Genomic DNA, 23,027 nt, shown 5'->3' with positions numbered 1-23,027 from the left:
TAACGTGATTTCCAGGTTTATTATAGAACATGTATGGAGGACAGTGGTGAGAAGTCCAGAAAATGCAGACCACGCCAATTAGCCAGGATCACACCCATGTGTAGAATGAGGGGTCCTGAACTGAATAGATTGCTAATTATCTCCTAGTTTCAGGCTGTTACATTCCTTTGTCATTGAACTCTTACGTTCATTAGTTATCACTGTATAAGTAGGTATCTACTAGTGGACCTCCTCTTATACACATTCTTCTGATGTATAACCTCACTTCACCGGTGGATCCTCTTCTAGATGGCAAAGAAATTAGTAGAGCACTTCTAGAATCATCACTAGATCATGATATCCTGACACCTAGAAACATCGCTTCAATTACCTTTCCAGTATTTTTTAATTCAATAGTAATTATTTTAGGTAAATGACATAATTCCAACATTTAAACTATAGATGAGCATTCGGTTTTGCTTAAAAAACACTTTGGAGTTTCGAGTAGAACGGAGCCCCAGTTCGGGTATTTCCTCAAATCACATCTCGGATCTAAAAACCAGATCTTGCGTGTGTTGGATTTCATGTAAGTCCCTCTCTCGTGATTTCAGGTGCCAAAATTGCTAAAAATTTTCGGGAAATTACTAGAAATGAATGTTATTGATGTTCATAATACTATAGGAATAAAAACAGGTACAAGTTACATGATGTTAGCTGTTTTTATCAATTTTTTTTAATGACAGCTAAAACCAAAACACGTGATGGTGGAATCGGTATGAAATACCGACAGTCAGGATCCTGGCGGTCAGAATCCCGACAGGGTTAACATACCGACACTTGTTGGTCGGTATGCTAACCCCCCCCTAACCCTCTTTGGTGCCTAACCCTAACCTCCCACCCTAGTACTGGCACCTAATCTCCCCCTCCCCGCACCCTAAACCTAACCCCCTAAGTGCCTAACCCTCCCCCTACTGCCTAACCCCTAAAAACGCTGGCCCCCCCACACCGTTACCATCGGCATCCCGGCAGTCAGTATGCCGGCGCAGGGTTTCTGACCGGCGTCGGTATTGTGGCACTGGTAATGTAAGCGTCGGCATCCTGTCCGCCGGGATACTGAAAGCAAACCAAGATGGTAGAAACAGGGGTTTCGCACACATCTCTAATGAGGTCTATTTAATAAGCCTTGGATGGAGATAACGTGTACGGAGATAAAGCACCAGTGAATCAGCTCCTAACTGTCATGTCACAGGCTGTGTTTGAAAAATTATAGTTAGGAGCTGGTGGGCTGGCACCTTATCTCTGTCGAATTTATCTCCTTCTTAAGGTGCGTACACACTTGCCGATTTTGAACGATATCGTTCAGTCGTTCACTATATCGGCCAGTGTGTACACTAAAGTGATGATTGATAACAACGAAATACCAATGATGCGCACTCCCACGGGTCGTTGGTCATAGTCGTTCATTGCCCGAATATGCAGGCCAACCTGACAATATTGTCAGGTTGTTGCATGTTCGGGGATGAGGGAGGGTGCCCGGCACTGAACGATATCGTTTATGATATTGTTCAGTGTGTATGCCCTCAATGTCTGAGCACACCCCTGCCTGGGACACACTAGACGATATCGCTCATGGAGCCAAATGTCTAGTGTGTACGCACCTTAGGACATAGTAAATAGACCCCTTAGACCCATCACTTCACATCTGAAACACCTGTCCAGTGATCATTTACTTGCTAAATACATCACTCCAGTGTATTGTATAAAACCTAGAGCCTTTGCTCTAGATCACAGGTTCTCAAACTCGGTCCTCAGGACCTCAAACAGTGCATGTTTTCCAGGTCTCCTTACAGAATCACAAGTGAAATAATTAGCTCCACCTGTGGATCTTTTAACCACTTGCCTGGCATGGCCGTATCAGATACGATCACACCAGACTGGGCTTTCCCTGACATGGTCGTATCAGATACGACCAGTCAGAAATGGCCACTAGGCGGCTATTTGAAGTTAATCTTCCCACTGCCACCTATATCAGAGGGACCTTCTGGTCCCTCTACACCCGCGGCTCCCCCTCCTTTGTGTCCCGATCACTGCTGGCCACAGTGATCGGGCACCGTCGGCACCCCCCTACCTGCGCACTTCAATAGAGGAAGAAGCCTCGGCTGCTGCTGTGACCCGATCACTGTGGCCAGCAGTTATCGGGCAGCCCGGCCGGCCCCACCCCCTTCAGTGAGAAGCTGCTGCTATGTATCGGAGCCGCCAGCGGGACACCCTCCCGCTGCGGCTCCAGGAACACACTGATCACTGTGTAGAAGCAGCAGCAGCGCGGCTCTGGTAGCCGCCGCCGCCAAGTAACCGGGCCGCCAGCGGGACACCCTCCCGCTGCGGCTCCAGCACAACAGTGATCACATAGTGATCACTGGCTGAGTAGAAGCAGCGGCGGCTCTGGTAGCCGCCGCTGTGCTATGTGTCCGGGCCGCCAGCGGGACACCCTCCCGCTGCGGCTCCGGCAGTGATCACATAGTGATCGCTGGCCGTGCAGAGACAGCAGCTGTTCTAAGTATGCGGGCCACTCCCTCCGGCCTCAGCTGCTCCTCCTCCTCCCCCATAACGCCCATTATTATAAAGGGCCAAGCCATAATAAAATGATATACATATATATATGTATATGTATACATATGTATGTGTATATATATATATATATATATATATATATATATATAGGTCTTGCACCCTGACGAAAATACAACACGTATTGAAATGTTGATGAACAACCTGCCTGCAGAATCATTTTTTTTGCATTGAGTGCCGCCATCCCGCTGCTGTTTATGGTTCGCTGTCTGATTGTTTTCTGGCTGCAACGGTGGGCACCTGCGATTATTTGCTGTTGCTGTATGTGGAGGAGTGCTGCCCGTGCCCATTCTGTTGTGTGTGTATATATATATATATATATATATATATATATATATATATATATAATCCACACGGCGGCGCACTCCGGAATAAACAAATCACACGGGTGATTAGGTATATATATATATATATATATATATACGCGTGTGTGTAAGCAAGAGCAGATATATATATGTGTACATCAATACTGTATATGTATATATATATATATTGATAGATATCGCAGGGCCTCTGATTAGGGATGGCAACCGACCATCGATGGTCTGACTGAAAACAAGTAGTTTGCCATTGCTGGTGGGCATCAATGTTGCACCATCGATGGCAACCCTCAATCGATGTTGGGGAAACATTGGCAGTTGTGGTCTACACAGATCTCGACCAATCGCTAAACAATTGATGGTTTCTAATGATGGTTGAACCATCGATGGTACAGATGTCAATGGCCATCACTACAGTATAACATAAAAATCGCTATTTTTATCGTATACTGTGTTGTTTTTTTAAAAAAAATGTAAAATAAAATAGTGATGGATAAGTTTAAAATTATGTTCTTGACCTAATTCAATCATAAAAGAAACCGACAATTTTGGAGCGGTTTTTGGAAAAAGAATTTGTCAGTTAAGTGGTTAAAATGTGTCAGTGAGCAATGAAGACACCTGTGCACCTGCTGGGTGACTTGGAAAATATTAACTGTTTTTTTGTTTTTTTTTGGAGCAGCCTCCTGTCTGCTCGCATAGCTGTGGGTAACCACCCACAGCTATTGCGAGCGGCCAGGATGATGGTCGCGATGGTCAAAAGCATCGGGCTTGCGACGAGACCCTTGTGGTAGGGTCTCGTGGCCGCAGGCCCCAGAGAGCTTCTGGCTCTAATAGAGCCGGAAGCTCTCCCACTGACATCACTGACATCGCCCGCAAACGGCAGGCGTTCGCATGGGAACGCCTCCGTTAGTGAAGCCACCCCCACGCCACGCCTCCAAAACGGTGCGAGCTGTCGATCAAAATTGACAGCCGCCCCCTTTTGGTGCGAGACCCGGAGCGACGGAGCGCGCATGTGCACGTCGGAGCCGGCTCCGGCATGCGCAGTGGCCTACCATCGACCTGCTCGCGAGCGGGTCTGAATCAGGCCTGTGTGTGGTCCAGAGGACCGAGTTTGAGAAACAGTGCTCTAGATAAATGATTTCAACACCTATTACCATTTCTCCAGTATACATCTAGAACTATCACTCCAGATGCTTTTTTCATAAGAATTTCTGAATTATTTGTTATAGTCTCAACACCTAGTAGAACAGTTTACAAGACAGTAATCTGCATTACTTCTGCAAGTTTGTTCTAGACTAGAGGAGGGACTTGTCTTACTACTACAACATAGAACCTACTGTAAAAGTGAACCTAACTTTATATATAGAGAGAGAGAGAGAGAGAGAGATATCACATTTACAAATCTAGTCTAGAATTGTACAACAGAATAGTGATACAGAGTATTGTTGGATACATGACGAAACATGCCGGAATTTACAGTACAAAATACCTCTTCTAGTACATTTTCCATCATCACAGACATTAGAAAATGTAATACACCCAGACTAATCTCTCTGTTCTTCCTTTCAGTTCCATCATGAAGTCCTGGCTGGTGCTTACACTTCTGATTGGTGGCTATGTGATCTACCTTCTGTTGGGTGCTTTGGTGGTCTCCAAGATTGAGGGTCCATATGAGGAAGATTTGCGGAATGAGCTGAAAATAATGAAACAGATGTTATTGCAGCAAAGCTCATGTTTGAATGAGAGTAGTTTGGAAGCCTTCCTGGAGAAAGTCATCAGCGCCAACAAGTATGGGGTCTCTGTCTTGACGAACTCGTCAAACGACAGTAAATGGGACCTGGCATCTTCCCTCTTCTTCTCCAGCACATTGGTAACCACTGTGGGTAAGTAGGAATCAGTGGTGGGGTAATGAACAGTACCATGAATGGACACAATGAGAGGACATAAAGTAGCAATACATGGCAGTATAGTGCATAAGATGAGAGTACTGAATCTAAAGGAACAGTAAATAAGTAGCCACCATTTAGTAAATCTAACCCTAAGTTATTATTGGTATATCACGTTGTTATTACTCAGCTTTATTCTTTATCATTTTTATTAATGACCACGTTGATGGTCTAAAATTCAACATGCCTGTAGTTGTCGATGACACTAAAGCTGGGTACACACCTTTACAATTACAGGCTGATCGGGCAAAACTCGTGCAGTCTATCCCCAGTGTGAGCCCCTGTCAGCTGCCGCAGAGCACTGTATACACTGTGCAGACATAGCACAGTGTGTACGTGCTGCTATGGGATCGGGAGGTCGAGTCGACACATTTTAAACAGAACATTCGATGCAACCTCCCGATCCCGACCATTGCAGGAGCGTTGAAAGCAGTTTATTGGCTAATGCTCCTGCATCGGGACAGCGTACACACCAATGCAACGGGCGTTCTCTCTCGATATCGAAAGAACGGCCTGACATTTGTATAGGTGTGTACCCACCTTAAGCTATACGGGGTTAGTAACACAGAGAAAAATGGTGACTTGCTACAGAAAGACCGAATTGCAAATTGGGTGTGATATGGCAGATTAAAGTGAATGTAGATAATTGTATGTTTATACTCATAGGCGATGGTAAACACTGTGCTACCTACACATTAATTGGAAAAAACTGAAATAGAAAAGGACTATGGATACTAGTTGGCAGAAATCTCATAAAATCCTATGATGCATAATGCAAACATTACTACCATTATAGGGTACAGTTTTGGCACCATACATACTGTAGGACGCCAGAGAAGGCTTATACCCTTTTTACACCGAGCTAAAAATCCTGGGTTGATGCGCATCAACCCGGAATTTTTGTCGGTATAAATGGATCCAACCAGGTCCAGGGACCTGGTGATCCAACTCGGGTATTTTGCAGGGTTGGCCACGGGTTGTTCCTGTGCCACCCTGCAGTGTAATACGGGTCAATGTGACCTGGATCGCGTCGCATGGCCGGCTTCAGCGGTGCTTGGAGATGGATAATTAATTGTGAATGGAAGAAAGTCGGTTTCACCAACAGTATAGGAAAGAGGTTTATACTGTAAGGGCGGTTAAGTTGGGAAATCCCTTATCACATGAGGTGGCGATGGCAAATTCACAGATATACACCTAGATTGTATCACTTTCTTACATAAATGTTACCTATGGCAATAATGGGGGTACATTTTTTTGATCAGGAAGTAATTATTTTTCCCTTGTGAAGCTAAATTGGCACCTAACACAATGCAGGGTTTGTTTATCCTTCTCTGAGTCAACAATTACAATCTATGATAGGTTGATTTTGTTGAAAATGTGTCTCTTATTTAACCTTGCTCACTGTGTAACAATAATTATAGAGCCTGTGATCAGGGACTGTGGTTCTCACTGGGAACGTAAATTAACCGTTGCTGGAAATGCTGCTCCATAGTTGGTGTAGGAACCTTTGGCATACCAGCTGCTGCTGTGGAACTACACATCCCACCATGCCCTGCCACAGTTTTAGCATGCCCTAACAGCAAAACTGTGTCAGGGCATGCTGGGATGTACAGTTCCACAACAGCTGGAGCGCCACAGGTTGCTTACCCCTGAATTATAGCATCGGCCCATGTAGTAACAGTGCGATCTAGTGACAGTGACATGTTTAATAGGTTATAGGGCATGTCTGTTGTGAAAATAAAGTGACTTAATGGCAGTGACATGTTTCATGGGGAAACCGCCAGTCACATGTAGTAACAAAGTGGTCTGATTTGCAAAGCACCAAGGCTTGATTTGCACATTTACGTCTAGGTTTCCACCTAAGTGCATGGGTTTGTGGAACAAGATGGCAGCAATTGCGGCTGAGAAGAAGTTTGCATTGGCCGTTGGGAGGAGAGGGCACATCTTTCTGATCATTTTGCTTTGCTTTGTGGAAGGACAACACTGCCAGTGGCACTAAGGAATTGCTTTTTCTATCCTCTCTGAGTTGGGGGAGATTGGGTACTTGTAATTTGACTCCTTTTGTGCCTTCCGGTGCCACTTCAGTGACATTATTTCCTAATGTCCTGCACAGGGTCAATTATTTTTACTTTGAAATCTATATGTAAAAATGATCTAGGAACATAATGACTAAATAACAGCCATGAGTCCTGTGTAAGGACTATTAGAGTCCATGCTTTGGGGTTGGACACCCAATTTGAAGTTGTTTAGTGAATTTGGGCCTGATTCAAAGGTGAACGCAGTGTCGAAGTTTGCGAAGCTGGGCGATTATTTGCATGCATTAGCGTCCACCTCTGAAGCAGGCCCTGTGACAACTGATTGGACAGGAGCTGCTGCTAGTCCAATCACATGCCTCATCCCCTACAGTCCCCATCACTGCTACTACAGAGGGGCTCATTCAGTGAGCTGAGTGACATATATTATAGTACATGACACTCTTAGATGCACCTGCACAGGACTGAATTGTGCCTGGAATATATTTTTATATGTTGTATTATTATTATTATTATTATCCTTTATTTATATTTCGCCACAAGGGTTCCGCAGCGCCTTACAAAGTACATAAACAAATGAGCACACAAAAGACAAGTATATAGACAAATGAGCACACAGTTATTAACAGTACAAATAATGCAGGACAAATACATGATTTATACTTTGCTGCATGACACTTAAATAAGCAGCATGGGTCAGCAACCAAGGATTAGGTGCTGTTGTAAATGAAATTAGGAGTAAGTGAAGGAGAAGCACATGAGGGAAGAGGGCCCTGCTCGTGAGAGCTTACATTCTAAAGGGGAAGGGGCAGACAAACTGGTGACACAGATGGGTTGGATTGTGAGGAAGGAACATGGAGTAGTAGGTTAGGATGAGAGCTGGAAAGCTTTGAGGAAGAAAGGGGTCTTGAGAGCCCATTTGAAGGTTAGGAGCCAAGAAGCAAAGTTAACATGGAATTTTGAGTTAAGGCCAGGGGATGAGGAAAGTCAGCTACTCGAGGAAGTTGGAAAAGGCAACTGATATGAGCATTGAATGCAAATAATTAAGTGGAGAGTTTAGAAGGTAAGAGTTGGTGGGAGTGACCAGATTATAGAAGTACCCCAACACCAACACTGTGGCAACCTCCAGGCCAGGGAGTGTGAAAGAATGTGAGGCTTCCAAAGGAAATAGCTGCAGAAGAAGTGGTGTCAGATGGGTGTCCAGGATTTGGTGATGGCTAGGAGATTGAAGGAGTTGAATATGAAGCCGTAATTGACAGTTACCAGTTGATTATAGACAGGACTGGCTTTCCAGAGGAGACAGGAGAGAGGGACAGAGTTGGGAGGAGAGAGGAGATTGTTAGGGTTGCTGTAGTGTGGGGTTGAGATTGATTTAGAGCAGGGGAATAAGAAGAGTGTGGGTATGTGGTGGGCTTCTGAGTGAGGATGGAGGACAGCAGGTGGTGGGCAAGGTGGAGGTTTAGTGTGGTGTGTGTTGAGAAGAAGAGGTGTAACTTGGAGAAAAGGGAGGGTGCAGGGCTTATGAGTTATGGAAGATGTGGTGGAGAGTACTAGTTGGGATGAAGGGAGATAGAGGAGAGGAGACTATGGAGGGAGAAGAGAAATGGGAACTGGTGGTAGAGGAAATAATTATGTAGCTTCTGAGTGAGGGGGGAGTAGAAGAAAAGTCAGACATGCGTAGATGAGGGATTGGGGGGGGAGAAAACGGCAGTAGTAGTGATGAGAGTGACATACAGAAATAGTACAGTTAAAATGTCTATAAATCAGAGAAAAGGAAGAACAGTGTTAGAAGATGTAAAGGCACAACTAAAAGAGTATATAATAAACAAAATGAGTCTAGAGCTGTTAAGGTTTCAGGACTTTAAATTTAAGGCTAAAGCATTCTTCTAGACGAGAAGGTGTTTAAAAATGGTAGATACTAGTGGTGTAGAGCTAAATTGACAGTGGTATAGGAATAATGTAAACAGTGTAGGGTCAAAAAAACATACCTTCAAAAATTAAAATGCAGCAATCCAACTGATAGTTCCTTGCAATGCTGAAGCAGGCTGTTGGCAAAAGGTGTGTTCAGGTTATAATGAAAGCTGGTGACTGAGTTGCAGGATATCCAGAAGCTCAGAAGATCCTTTTCAATTGTTTTCAAGTTGTAAAGAGTTATTTTTTAAATGTTGTTCTCCTGCCTTCCTCCTGTTTAACTCTTGTCTAACTCTTTAAATTATGCTGTGCATATAAAACCACTTTGAAATAAAAACCTATGCAGCCTTGTAGCAGGCCTGCAGCCTGTAACTTACTGGGTATACAGTGAAGCATACATGTGTAATCACTGATTACACCCCAACCCCCAATAACCTCACCCACACCACATACAAGTCATAAAATTGTAATACAAACAGACAGACCCTAAACAGCATCCCATGTATCTAGGAGTTAATAAACAGTTAAATTGCTAGACCTTAAGTCACTCTGGTTTGTATGGTTTATAGAAGGTGGCCGGGTTGTTTAGTAGTGGTCAGCCTCTTTAGGACCTGGCTTTACTGCATACTGCTCTCTAAACTATTCATAAATGGTTATAAGTGTTTAAAGATGTTATAAGGACACTAACGGGTTATGGGCCAATGCAGTATCATACAGGTCCTGGTCTCCAGTGTCACGGCCAGGGTTTATCGGCATGGTGGTCACCTGGTATTACCTGTGAGGTCATTGTGGTGAGGGGTCTCTGGCAGCGGTCATTCATTGCCAGTGCAACGTGCTTCTCAGATGCGGCTGAGAGAGAGTACCTGTGCCTTACCTGTCTGCCTGGAAGCGCTACTAGCCTGTTACCTTGCCTGCCCCAAACCTGCTGGACTCACCCTGCACCCTCCATTTACCTTTCCTGAGTACCTGAACCTGCTGTTTCCCTGCACCTTGCCTCACACTCTAACTCTCAGCTGGACTTCATTACCTCTGCCAGCAGTTCCAGTAGCACATTGTGGAGGAGGTGAACTTACACATGTAAATCTCCTGCATCCCTTTCCTTAATCATTCTGTCTGAGGAAGCCGCTGAGGTATACCACAAGGCGGGGAAACGCGTTACACACTCCAGCTCCACATTATCATCCACCAATACAGGGCGCTCTGTTGGATCAGCTTTACTGTGAGTAATCTTACTAAAAACAACTCTCAGTGAATACCGTCATCTGGGCAATAATAAGACTTTTGCCAATTATTTCTGCATACAAAGCGGATGAATGATAGCTGATATTACCTGGCTGGACATTCTATCCCATTAAGGGTGATGGGAAGATCCCTATCTCTCCATGAGAAATTTTTCAACTATTAAATGGACAGAAAACATATGAGACTGTGTATTTACACATATCTATGATCAAGTCCCTCTCAACCATCAAGGACAAAAAGTACTTCTATACAATTTTTCCTTGACCCAACAAAATGGTATAGATTAAAATACACTTGGAACCTTGAAGTGTTATTTTTCTGGGACATAAGCCAGAGGAACGCCCAGTGGTCTGTGGAGTTGTTTATGGTGTAATGGTTAGCATTACTGCCTCACAGCACAGCACTGGGCACAGGTCATGGGTTCGATTCCCACCATGGCCCTACCTGTGCGGAGTTTGTAAATTCTCCTTGTGTTTCCGTGGGTTTCCTCTGGGTACTCCGGTTTCCTCCCACACTCCAAAAATATACTGTGTGTGTGCATGTGACAGGGAATATAGATTGTAAGCTCCACTGGGGCAGGGACTGATGTGAATGGTAAGATATTCTCTGTAAAGCGCTGCGGAATATGTGTGCGCTATATAAATAACTGGTAATAATAATAATGTGTATTATTTATATGTATATTATTCACTTCCACAATACAGCAACATATGTGGAGGTGTTGGCGGCCTGCTATATCTTGTGGCTGCTCTATAACTATTTGCTCAGATATTAACCTGATATTTTAGAAAACAATTTTATATACTGTCGTTTATGTAAATTGTCTTGTATTTTTGTGTTCTCATATATGGCCATTTGTATGTCACATTAATTTGTATTTATTATTATTAAGCTAAAGGGTCTCCAATCAGCAGCGCTTTTTATTATTCTCCTTTTTGGCTTTCCTTAATCATCACTAGCAGAATGGGAAATAGAGACCAAGTTGACGTTTAGCACACATGCCTGGTTCTTCCCCCACCCGTCACAATGTGACCCACAGTCTCCTGACACCCGCAGACCAGCTAATTCCCGGTTAGTGCCAGCAGATGGGTGACATGCACTTGCTGCAGTAACACCTGTTCTTCTGTTACACTTCGCAAATAAGAAGAAAGAGAAGACGCGTATCAGTCTCAGTAATCCCATGTAATTCCCTCCTGGGCACAGTAACATTCCGGAACTTTGTTTAAACATCTCGCTGAGTACACATCAAAAAACGAATCTGTAAATTCCCATAGTAAGTAATCCATCACACAGCGAGGCCAGCGACATCCTGATAGTAGCAGGACCTGGCTGTACTAGAGACACAGAGGAATCCAAGTTATTGCCAGGATTGGAGTAATCACAGTGACCAGAATGGACTTATTACAGCAATATGGTTAATGGCTCACCCCCATGTAGGAGCGGAGTGGAGTAATTACAGTGAGATGTTTGAACTAGAGCTTGTTCTGCCTACAGTCAATGAAAATGATCTCTTTAATTAAAATAATTAAGCATTACTATGGCTAATTATATCTCCTATAAGAATTTGCACTGGTCATACATGTTTAATTACACAGAAATGTGACAGGTCGGTATCATACCCATGCTAACTACAGCAGTTTATGTATATGTGTGTGCGTCTAGATGTGGTAGGGAATATAGAGTGTAAGCTCCACTGTGGCAGGGACTGATGTGAATGACTATATATTATATACAAAACGCTGCGGATTATGCCTGTGATATATAACTGGTAATAAATGGAAGATAGAGAAACTCTCCTGATACTTGGTGGTTTGTATATCCAGTTCCTATAGTTGCTGAATAAACTCCCTAATTCTGGTTATATAGAATTGGTGACACTGTCACTGAGCTGCCAGTAATGGAACAACGAAGGCATAAGTCTGTTTATTGGCTGTATGTCCCTCAGCTGCGTCTCAGGTCTCTGTGGGAGGATTGAAGCCTTGGCTGTAGCTTATGTTATGTGTCCCCTCCCTGTACAACTGCATATCTTGGATGAGGGCCACTCCTGGGTTAGCAGCCTGTTGTAAATATATTACATCAGGGTGAGATCAGAAGGGTCAGTTCATTTCAGGATAAACCCATGTGATAAATAATCTGTTACTTGTTTATGTGTAGACTCATCTCATTGGAAACAGTGGGGGTCATTCAGACCCGCTCTAGACCGCAGGACGCTCGCAAGCGGGTCGATGGTGCCGAATTGCGCATGCGCACGACGGAGGGAGCTCCGTCGTGCGCATGCGCGAGACCCAAATAACAACGGCCAAGCCGTCATTATGGGTCTCGCACCAAAGGGGGCGTGCTGTCGATGGTGAGTGATAGCACGCTCCCTTTTGTTGGCGTGCCGGGGGCATGGCTGCCAGACAGAGGTGTTCCCATGGGAACGCCTACCGTCTGAGTCCGGCCCCACTGACATCACTAGTGATGTCAGTGGGAGTGATTTTGGCTCTGATAGAGCCAAAATCACTCCAGGGCTTGCGGTCACCGAGACCCTACCGCAGGGTCTCGTCGCAAGCCCGATGGTCTTGACCATCGCGACCATCATCATGGACGCTCGCTATAGCTGTGGGTGGTAACCCACAGCTATGCGAGCGTCCATGAGGCCGCTCCAAGTTGAGGGAGGAGGGCCCTGATTCAGAGCGAGCGCTCTGGTCAGAGCGTCCGGCTCTGAATCAGGCCCTGTGTTTGATGCTTCCCAAAGATACCATTAAGTAGGTAGGTGTGTAACATGGAAATCCCCTCTCTCTGTGAACAGTCAAACAGAGCCTCACATTGCTGCATCCTGTCTACATTATAAGAATGTCACAGTGGAAACTATGGTATAAGTTGCAAATATTCCACAATACAGAGCTGAGTGCCTCCTGCACAGGGTAATGAAGCAGAACCTGAAGAAAACACCTAACTTTGAGTCCCCTGTACTGAAGCGGAACAGGAACATAGAGCATGGGGAAACACAGAATGAGGGGCGTGAGGCAGGGGTGTTAGCAGAGTACCAATAGGTGTATGGGGATCCAAAGCCTATTTCACTTGAGGCTACTGGGCCCATAACCTACAGTATTAGCAGAATTGTGTGATAGTGCGGTGCGCAGCAGTGATGCTGGATGTAGTAGTCCCCCAGACAATTTACCCAGCAGGAGGGAATACACTTGGCCAAAGTACATATGATGTTTAGAGGCCTATTTATTTTTTATTATTATTATTTGCAATGCCATCTGGGTGCGATATTAGCGCCCATGATCGCATTGCAGGATGCAGTGGCCAAGTGTACTAAAGAGCACCCGCAGAGACAGGGGCTTTTCGGAGCCCCTCCCTGGAATATGCTGGGAAAGAGCGGACATCCACGGGTGGTTGGGGAGGGTTAGGTTAGGGGCTCCCGGGGGGGACTTAGGGTTAGGCAACCCCCAGGGAGGGTTAGGCTAGGGGAAGGGGGAGTTAGGCACCCCCAGGGAGGGGTTAGGGTTAGGCCCCCCCTCCCGGGAGGGTTAGGTTTAGGCAGCGGGGAAGGGGGGTTAGGTTTAGACACTTAGAGGGGGTTTAGGGTTAGGCACCCCTAAAGGAGGGTTAGGGGGGGTTAGGTTAGCTAGTACTTACCGCAGTCAGGATCTTCACTGGTGCTGGGCTTGCGGTGTCGGGATTTCATACCGATCCCATATAAAACTGCAGAAGTAAACAAGCAGGCAAGTTGCAACAGCAGGCAGCTGGATCTGATGCTACGTGGCTGGCCTGGTATCATCATCCTTTTGGGCCTATTACTATATGGATGCCTGGTGCTGCAATCCCCTCACTTCCATTGTTAATTCAGCCATAAACTGACATTTAATTGAAATATGTAAATCAGATTAAAGAGCACAAATTCAAAGCAGTTGAACTATTCCAATGTGTGTATCTATGGTGACAATAGACCACTTTTGCTGGCCTTTCACGGCTACAAAGACAGCAAATCACTAATCTATAATACACATGTAATGTGAGCCAGACGTACCTATCCAAAGGTTGCAACACAGTGGATAAAACAGGCAATTATCACAATGAAGGAGTTGGGTAACTATATTATTAGCTTATGCTCTTTATAGACTGCTGACGGTGTCTGCTCACACCCTATACTATACTAATATTTGCAGTTGCAGAGTCAGACTTGCTCCTTTGCTTAGGTTGCATTTCATAGACATCATGAAGCAGTTGTCTCATGTTTGTGGTGCAGACATACCAACTTCAGTTCTTCTTTTCCTAGCGTCAGTCCCAGCAACAAATAGCAATTATAATTAAAATAGTATAAACCATTTTTTATATATATATACATATACATATATATATATATATATATATATATATATATTTTTTTTTTTATAAAATTATAAAACAATATGGTGAATTTTTTTTTTATATTCCTAACATGTTTGTTATGTCTACAAGGGATGTACTGGACAACACTGATAGATGGTAAACATAGATAGTAACTTCCAGGGTTGGACTGGCCCACAGCAGGCTTGCCTACCCGACCGATTTGCTCGGGAGCCTCCCGAAAATCAGGTGCCGCTCCCGACCCCCGGAAAGGCAGGCAAGCCTGCCAGCTGCCGCCTGACCCCCCCCCAACTACTACAAGAAACCCCCGCAGCCGGGGGGCCCGACGACGCGATTCGCGCTGAATCGCGTCATCGTGGCTCCGCCCCCTGCTGCACAATGCCAATTTCTACTTCAGGGTCCATAGGGGGTCCACAGGGTTGACCTTGGGGTATAGGTTGGCAACCAAATCCGGGCACCACGCAGTTAAAGCTTTTAGCTCCCAGGATGCACTGGGTCCACTCTCCCTATAACCCCGCCCCCAAGCCAGAGGCACCTCAGTTTAAGTTGGTGCCCGGCCGGAGTCGGGTCACCGTTAGCGCAGAGGGAGCTGATTAGCAGCCCCTAAGCTTATTTTATTTTTTTAGGACAATTTTTTTTCCATTGGACTTTGGACTCTTCAGAGTGGCAGCGTCGGACTGTCCATAGGACGTCTAAGCTGCACCTCCGTCACCCCGCTGGCGCTGAGATGCCAGTACAGATCTGGGGATCTCAGCGGGACCCCAGAATGTGTACTAGCTGGACTCTGTGGGCGCCCAGGATTGCTGCCGGATCCAAGGGGAGCAGGTAAGGTCGCGGATCACCGCTTGCGGTGATCCGCGCATTTCAAATGCAGTCCTATGCCTCCGGTCTCAGACCGGAGGTGCCTGCGGTGGCGGCGGGCCCCCCATACCCCGTGTGTCCACTAGACCACCAGGGACTTAATCGGCGCAGGGAGCCGGCGTCCCGGGGGTTAATAGCCGGCCAGGGGAGCAAGCCTTCCCTGTTACAGCGGCTCCTCCCCTCAGCTCATCGTGCCTTTCAGTATTATAGTCTGGCGTCGCTGAGCTGCTTCCTCCACGGGCCACGCTTCTTCTGAGGTCTCCAGACGGCCATTTTCTATGTGCAGCAGCAGATCTCCGGAGATGGCAGTGAGTCCAGTCCCCCTGCGTACCTTACCATCAGGTCAGTGTACACAGCGCTGTAGCCTTCCCAGTCATTAAATCTGGGTAGGATGAATGCAGTGACATAGTGCAGTATATTATATGACATGTTTATGTATATATGTATATATCTGCATTGTATGTGACTTATGCTAGTGCTGACTGTCTGTACTTTATTCTCTCACCTGTCAGTGTATATCTATCCCTTTTCTTTACAATCTGCCCTAATACAGCTGTACTTAGGGTGGTTCTGAGACCTCACATTTATATAATTGTTAATATTTGTGAGGTTTGTCACATACTGTTGCGTGCTGCACGTTGCCATATTTTAGATGGAACTGTGTGTTGCATACTCTGAAAATGGGTCCCTGCAGCTAATTTTTGGCATCAGTCAGGACCAGTATAGCGTTGCTTGATATTTCCGCCAAGAGGGTTGGTCAGATATGTCTGACCAGGAGATAGAGCGTTATACTGCACCCATTTTTACTCTCCTGCAAGTCATGTGCTGCAGGTGTTAGTGCAGAGGATTTGACTCATAAAGGGTTCTGTATGTGGCGTCATCTGGTGCCGGCCCCTTTCACGACCCCCTTGGGCGTTTTGTTTTCTCGGGATCCTCTCAATTGCGGATCACCGGACGGGCCCCATTGTTGTACCTCACTTGGGGTTACTTCTCCATACTGCCCTTTTCGTCTCAGGGTATCTCGCAGTGTCTTGCACTCTTCCCCTGTGACACAGACTATCGCTCCCTGCAGGGGTTTTTCCGCAGTATATGAATTCCCCCTGGTGCCACAATAGTCTGTCGTTCCCCTTGCAGGGATTACCACAACAGCCACCCTGGGTGGTGTCGTTTTCTACGAAGCGCAAATTGGCGTGGTTGACGCCCTGTGGTTACTTCCCAGTTGGCTCTGCCGTGAACTGGATACTGTTTTGGGCTCTTTCCCTCTTAAACGGGGGGAAGCCTATTTCAGGTATTATTATCCCTGCTTTAGGGCTGGTAGCAGGTCCATTCTGGTTAGAGTGAATGTTGACCTGCACCTGTATCATACACCCTCAGTCTTACATGCCTTCGGGTTCCCTGTTGCTGACTAGCGGGTGGATCGCATGGCGGGACTCTGGCTGTTGCCAGATACGAGGTATTGCAATGGCGTTTGGCCTCCTGTCCCAAATTCCCTGAGGGTCATCACGAGCCCCTCCTGGGGTGGATGGGCGTGTTACTCGTCTGATTACAGACGTTACTATGCCCCATTCCTGCGTGGTCAGATTCTTCCGATCCGTCGGTGGTAACTCTGCCTGAAATCAGTATACTCGCTTTCAGGGGTTGTTACCCATCCTACCATGGCTATAGCATGGTTGGTTAATACTATTGCATACTGGGCTGATGCATTTGTAACGTTTTTTCCCCTCCAACACGTCTGGGGTTCAAATGTATTTGGTCGCTCACGTACTATATGCAGTTGTCATATGTGGAAATGCCTATATTGGATACCAGTCTCCTAACGAGTTCCAGCTGCGACTGTATCCTCCGTAATACCCTATGGCTGCGCTCTGGGAATGCAGAGGTGCAGATACCATCTATAGGGTAGATCTTGTTTGGTCCTGACCTTGACAAGATTGTAGTAACATTGGCAGTATTACTAACGACAAGTTTACCGCCTTCAGCTATGCCCACTACAAGGCCTCAGACTAAGTCTGTTAAGTCTTTTTGTCCTCTGGGTCAGCCTAAAGGTCTGTTTCTTCATAGACTGTCGGCCTCTACAAGGGCCGACATAACCAGTACCGAGCAGGCCTGGACTGCCAGCCGATCCTGCTTCTGAACCTACGAATATATCTTCAGCCTGACGGGACAGGCCTCCAACTGGGAGATACCGATTTTCTCAGTTCGCCCGGTACTAGTGTCAAGTTGCCGCGGCTACGTGGGTAGGAGGGTACACCCTCTCTTTGCTCAGGCGGCCTCTTTTACATGTGATGGTACGCGGGCCCTTATTCAGACCCGAACAGGACCTTACAAATCCAGAAAGCTATACAGTTGTTGCGGTAAGCGGAGCTAATTAGGCCATCCCCACTATCTCAGCGAGGGACTGGTTGTTCTGCTTTCTTTTTGGTGCGGTGGCTGAATGGTCCTCTTTGGCCTATTCTCTGTCTCAATTCCCTGAACCAGTTCCTAAAGCTACCTGTTCTCAGGAGGAAATCCCTATGCTCCATCATACGATGTTTGGAACCTGGGGACTTTATGGTATCACTGGATATACAGGACGCGTGCCTACGGGTACTTACAGAGACCTTTCATCAGCATGGGCTGAGGTTTGCTGTATCCCAGCAACACTTACAATTTTTCGGGCTCTGCCTGTTGGGACTGTCCTCAGCCTCACAGGGGTTTACCAGCGTTTTGGATTTTCTGACAGTTCTCCTGTTCAGTATATCCCAATGCCCCTGTACCTGGATGGCCTCCTCCTCTTAGCGGGATCACCGGGGTACTTTACAGCCAGGTCAGGATGACCGTGGCTTCTTCAGGGTGCAGTCGTTTAATCAACGGGGAAAAAGTCCTCCCTTCATCCCTCTCTGGGTATTCTTCATCTAGGAGCCCTGCTGGATTCTCAGAATCTGAGAATCCTTCTGGCGTAAGACGGAATCTCCATTCTTCCATTAGGAGTACGTGGTTGTCTACGCAGTCGACATATGTCTTTACACTCTGGGATGCATGGCCAAATATTCAGTGTCCGCCTTTGGAAGGGTGGAATGGGCTCAGTTCCATTCCAGGCCTTTCCATAATTGGCTCATCTCCAGATGGAACGAGTTTTTTCTGTCGGATCACTGTTCAAACGATGATGCTCTCTCCGGAGGCAAGTCGGTCCCTGTCCAGGTGGCTATGGCCATCTCGTCCAGGGTATTCTTTGCTATGGACAGTGTCTGGCTCGCATCCATTTCAGTGCAGTTGGACGTCTGTCGATTCCACCCTGTCAATTAACTTACTCTGGCATAACTCTTGTTTCCCGGTGAACCTGAAAAGGTTCAGTCCGACAGGGTCAGGACAGTGACAGCCGTCACGACGTGCATCCCGGGGACTAGTCTCTTCCCCAAGAGAGGTTTCATCTCCTGAGGTGACCCTCATGGCCTTCTGACTTTATCACACTATGGTGTTACAGTCCAGCTCTGGGGATTTTGAAGCAACCTTCAGTGACTCTTTGTCGGTGAAGTGGTCCTTCTACTTTGTGTACCTGTGTTCTCCGGTCTCCCTTCTTCCTCGAGGTCTTTTGGAAGTGTTTCAATCGAGACGGAGATGCTCTCCTGCTGGTGGCTCCTGATTACCCCAGATGTAAGGGGTACTTGGAATTTCGGAGTCTCTCCATCGATACTCCATTCCTGATGCTTCACTGCCCGGACCTGTTGTCTCAGGGTCCTTGGTTTTGCCTTGGACCTGGGTCGTTTGTCTTTGACTGCGTCCCTACAGTGGTCTTACGGCTTCCCTGGCTTTGTCATCGTTGGAATGATTAGAGCACATAGATCAGCTTTTGCTGGGACCTACCACAAACTGTGGCAGCCATAATTCTTATGGTATTGTACCTGTCGATACGATCCTCCGGTGTCCAGGATTTCCGGATATTCTGGCATTACTTCTGGCTGGCTTGGGTTTCACCCTCGGCCTGGCCTTCGTGACAGTGTGGATCTCTACACTGTCAGTATGGTTAAGATATGTAATTGCTCCACTCTGGTATCCAGTTCATCCTTTTTAGTGTTTTCTGGATTATGCCTGCATTTGTCCTCCCTAGGGACTCCTTGGGAGTTAGTAGTGGTTCTTCGTTCCCTCCAGGGACAGTCAATGGAACTGCTGGTTGTGATGGCCATTACATGGTCTATTGCTTAGGCTCTCTCTTTCTCTCAGGGTGTTTATATCAACCAGGAGAGTGTCTGAATTGGGAGCGTTCTCATGTGGCTCCCTCTTCTGGAGGGCATCATGTCAGGGTGTGAGTTGCTCTCGCCCTGTGTTTCTTCTTAGTGGTTTTTAGGTTCCATATTATTCTGGAACTTATGGTACGGCCATTCAGTCCCCAGTCCTCTCGGCTGGTGTGGCCTCATTGACTGTGGTCTGGCCTCTGGTTTTATGTGATCCGTTCAAGTTCCTTACGGAAATCGGACTCCTTATTGGTGGTCTGAGATTTCTGGTTTTCACAGGAAAGGATGGCCGGCCTATAACCAAATGTTGGCTGGATGGCCTCTTATGTCTTCCTCAGGGGCCTATCCATGGGTAGGCCTTTCTGTTGTTGCTTGTTTTTTCTCGGGCCATGTAACCCTCATGGGCGGCACGCTGTGGCGCCTCGGCTGTTTTGCCTTACTAGGTGGCCACGTAGTCTTCTGTCCACACCTTTTTAAGGTTCTAGGCATTGGTTTCCTTTGCCTCTCAGGATGCTTCCTTTTTGACGACGGATTCTCCTCTCCTTGGTTGAACTGCTTTGGGACATCCCCAAGGTCAACCCTGTGGACCCTGAAGTAGAAAACAAGAGATATATGGTAAGAACTTACCTTTGTTATCTCTGTTTCGACGAAGTCCGTAGGGTCCACAGGGCGCCCGCCCTGATGCACCTGACTTCATATGGGCTGTGTGGCTGGTCACCGGTTTTCCGTCTCCCATATCTGTGAGTATGGTTATTGAGTGTTCCAGTTTTCTCTCTCTTTTTCTCTCCTCCTCCAGGCCTTTGGCTACTTACAAACTGAGGTGCCTCTGGCTTGGGGGCGGGGTTATAGGGAGAGTTGACCCAGTGCATCCTGGGAGCTAAAAGCTTTAACTGCGTGGTGCCCGGATTTGGTTCCCAACCTATACCCCAAGGTCAACTCTGTGGACCCTATGGACTTCGTAGAAACAGAGATAACAAAGGTAAGTTCTCACCATATCTCTTGTTATTTTCGGCATTGTGAAGAGGGGGCGGAGCCACTATGAAGCGACCGCATGGCTCCGCCCCTAAAACTGCGTCATCACCCGGCCATGCCCCCTGCTGTGCACAGACATTCAGCTTCCTCCTGGAAGGAGGGAACTGAATGTCGGCATGTATGGCCCACAGGTGTACATTGGGAAATCCCCAGTGGGCTCCACTGCCTAAGAGCCCCACCCCCTTCTCTAGGGGTCAGTATCTAGGTGGAGCAGGACCATGGATGTACTTGGTTGCTTGGTTTGTTTCTAAGGAAAATACACCAAGATTAGCCCTCCTGCCAATCAAAGTGGATTTGTCCAGATACACCCCTGTTCCCTCATTTATAAAGGAGCCCTGTTCTTTGCATGTCCTCTCTAATGTTTGGCCAAGTCCCTCTGTGGCGGTTGCCCACACCCTGTGGTGGCTGACCGGCCATACACTTTAAGCTTGGGTATGCATACCCTGTTGGGCCCTTCTTTAGATACAACTTTCCATCCCAGATAGTGACATATTCATTTACATGCCCTCTGATGTCACAATGCAGCCTAAGGTAAGTCTCGTGCACCTGGAGCATAAGAGAATTGTTATTTGCAGAGCTTAAAGTCATGTAATAGCCAAATATTGTATAGGGCGCTGCTCTGCACCAGAAACAGGACACCTATTCTGCATTCACTTTATCTCGTGTCACAGACATTCTTGTTGAGATTAAACAGGAAAGTTCTAGACCCCTTTACTGCCCAGAATGTACTTATTCGCATCCATCATTGGCTATCACCATGCCTGAGCAAGAACTACTGCTGTCAGTATACTTTGTTTCACTCATTTAAGAAAGCAGGATATGTTTTAAAGCAGTTGTTCTCAATTCCATTCCTCAAGCATGCCCAATGTGTCATGTAGTGTTCATTCTAGCACCCTACACCTGTCACAACCCCTGCAGTTCCTCTTTCCTGCCTGGGGTGTCGCTCTCTGCTTTGGTGCTTCTAGCACACTCAGCTGATGCAACAAACTGCTGATATACAGACCAATGCGCGAAGCACCAGAGCAGAGAGCAACACCCCAGGCAGGAAAGAGGAACTGCACGGGTTGTGACAGGTACAAGGAGCTAGAATGAAGACTAGTCATGTTTTGTGGATTTCTTTAATCTATTTTGCCGGGTCAGTAATTATCTCACCTGCTTCCACACAAATAAATCCTGAAAACATGGCCTGTTGGGAGTACTTGAGAGCTGGAGTTGAGAACCACTGTTTTAAAGTATAGTGGAGATGTCTATATTTACACTGGGCAGCTATAATGATGAACTCTGTAGACCCCTATGTATTGTCTCCATGACACAAATGCACAGCAGCAGGCTGCCAATTAAACTCCATTATATAATCCTATACAGTTATAAAGGATAAAAGATGATTACGCAAACACTGCCTCAGAATAATTCTCATAAACCTCATTCCCATATAATTCCTCTAAAGTCGGGGCATGGTTATTCAGCTAGTTATTTATGCGATTAGGGGGATCGCTGGGCAGACAGCTGCTACATTCTTCTGTACTAAGAAAGTACTAATTTGGAGTAACCCATTACTACCCAAATCTGCAGTCCTATATCTTCCAACAATTATTTAGGCAGAATTGGGACAAGATAAATGCCATCCTCAATCCGCTCAAACCCCATCCTGATCCACCCAACCACATCCACATAATGATGCTGCGCTGACTCTATTAGAATCTGCAAATAGGACAGTCCCTACAAAATCAGGACTATTGGGAGATTATTATTACAGTGCAATTTAGACAACTGTAAAATACATGAACATGGATTGCATTCAGTTTTGCGCCAGGTTGTCCCCCTCTTCTGATTTTGGCTAATGCATGTGAGCAATCGCTTTGCGGGACCTTTTGAGGGGTTGCCGGTACTTTTGCCAAAAAGTGAAACCTAATTTCTGTGTCACCATAGCACCAACTCTTTTACTCATAACAATTTTTCTTATAACGTACTGCTCATTCTTTTCTCATTTATAACATTGAATAGAAATATTATTATTATCTAGGGTTCCGCAGTGCTATACAAGGTGATGAAACTAAGCTGAGTGCACACTATACGAAATATTGGTCAATCTTGCGATCCGCGATGGACCACAACAATCATTGTATAGAGTGTTCTCCCAATTGATTGTTTTTTTGTGGGTTTGCATCTTCCCATCTGATGTTCTGCACATCAGATGCAAGAACGGAGCGGCAACATTAATCCTGTAACGATATATCGTGTCATCGTATGGCGGATAGTGCAGTGTGTGTCATTACATTGTATCGGACCGTTGCAATATCGCCGGGTCGTTCAAGTGTGTACCCAGCTTAACAGCATAGATAAATACAGTCTAATACAAACAGTATAACTCGCATAGGGGCCTATTTATCATTGTATATTTGCACCTGCTTTCGGGGGTTAACGGCTAATATTACATTTTCCCCAGATGTATGAAGGAAGGACCCTCCATTCCCGCTGGCAGCCGCATCACCCATAGGTTTCTATGGAGGATGCGATGCTGCCAGA

General features: G+C 46.3%; 1 protein-coding gene across 1 annotated transcript in view; it reads left to right on the top strand.

Moving 5' to 3' along the window:
• KCNK6 (potassium two pore domain channel subfamily K member 6) overlaps nucleotides 1-23,027 on the top strand; it is a 48,312-nt gene that overhangs the window by 2,463 nt on the left and 22,822 nt on the right. The window contains exon 2 of the mRNA XM_088450171.1: nucleotides 4,497-4,810. Within this exon, the coding sequence (XP_088306297.1) occupies nucleotides 4,504-4,810 (307 nt within the window). The 5' untranslated portion in view covers nucleotides 4,497-4,503. The remainder of the gene's footprint in view (nucleotides 1-4,496; nucleotides 4,811-23,027) is intronic.

Source organism: Taudactylus pleione, unplaced genomic scaffold (assembly GCF_031769625.1).
Source record: "Taudactylus pleione unplaced genomic scaffold, aTauple2 ptg000507l, whole genome shotgun sequence".
In the NCBI taxonomy this organism is placed as follows: domain Eukaryota; kingdom Metazoa; phylum Chordata; class Amphibia; order Anura; family Myobatrachidae; genus Taudactylus; species Taudactylus pleione.
This window is presented reverse-complemented; position numbering and strand designations above follow the sequence as displayed.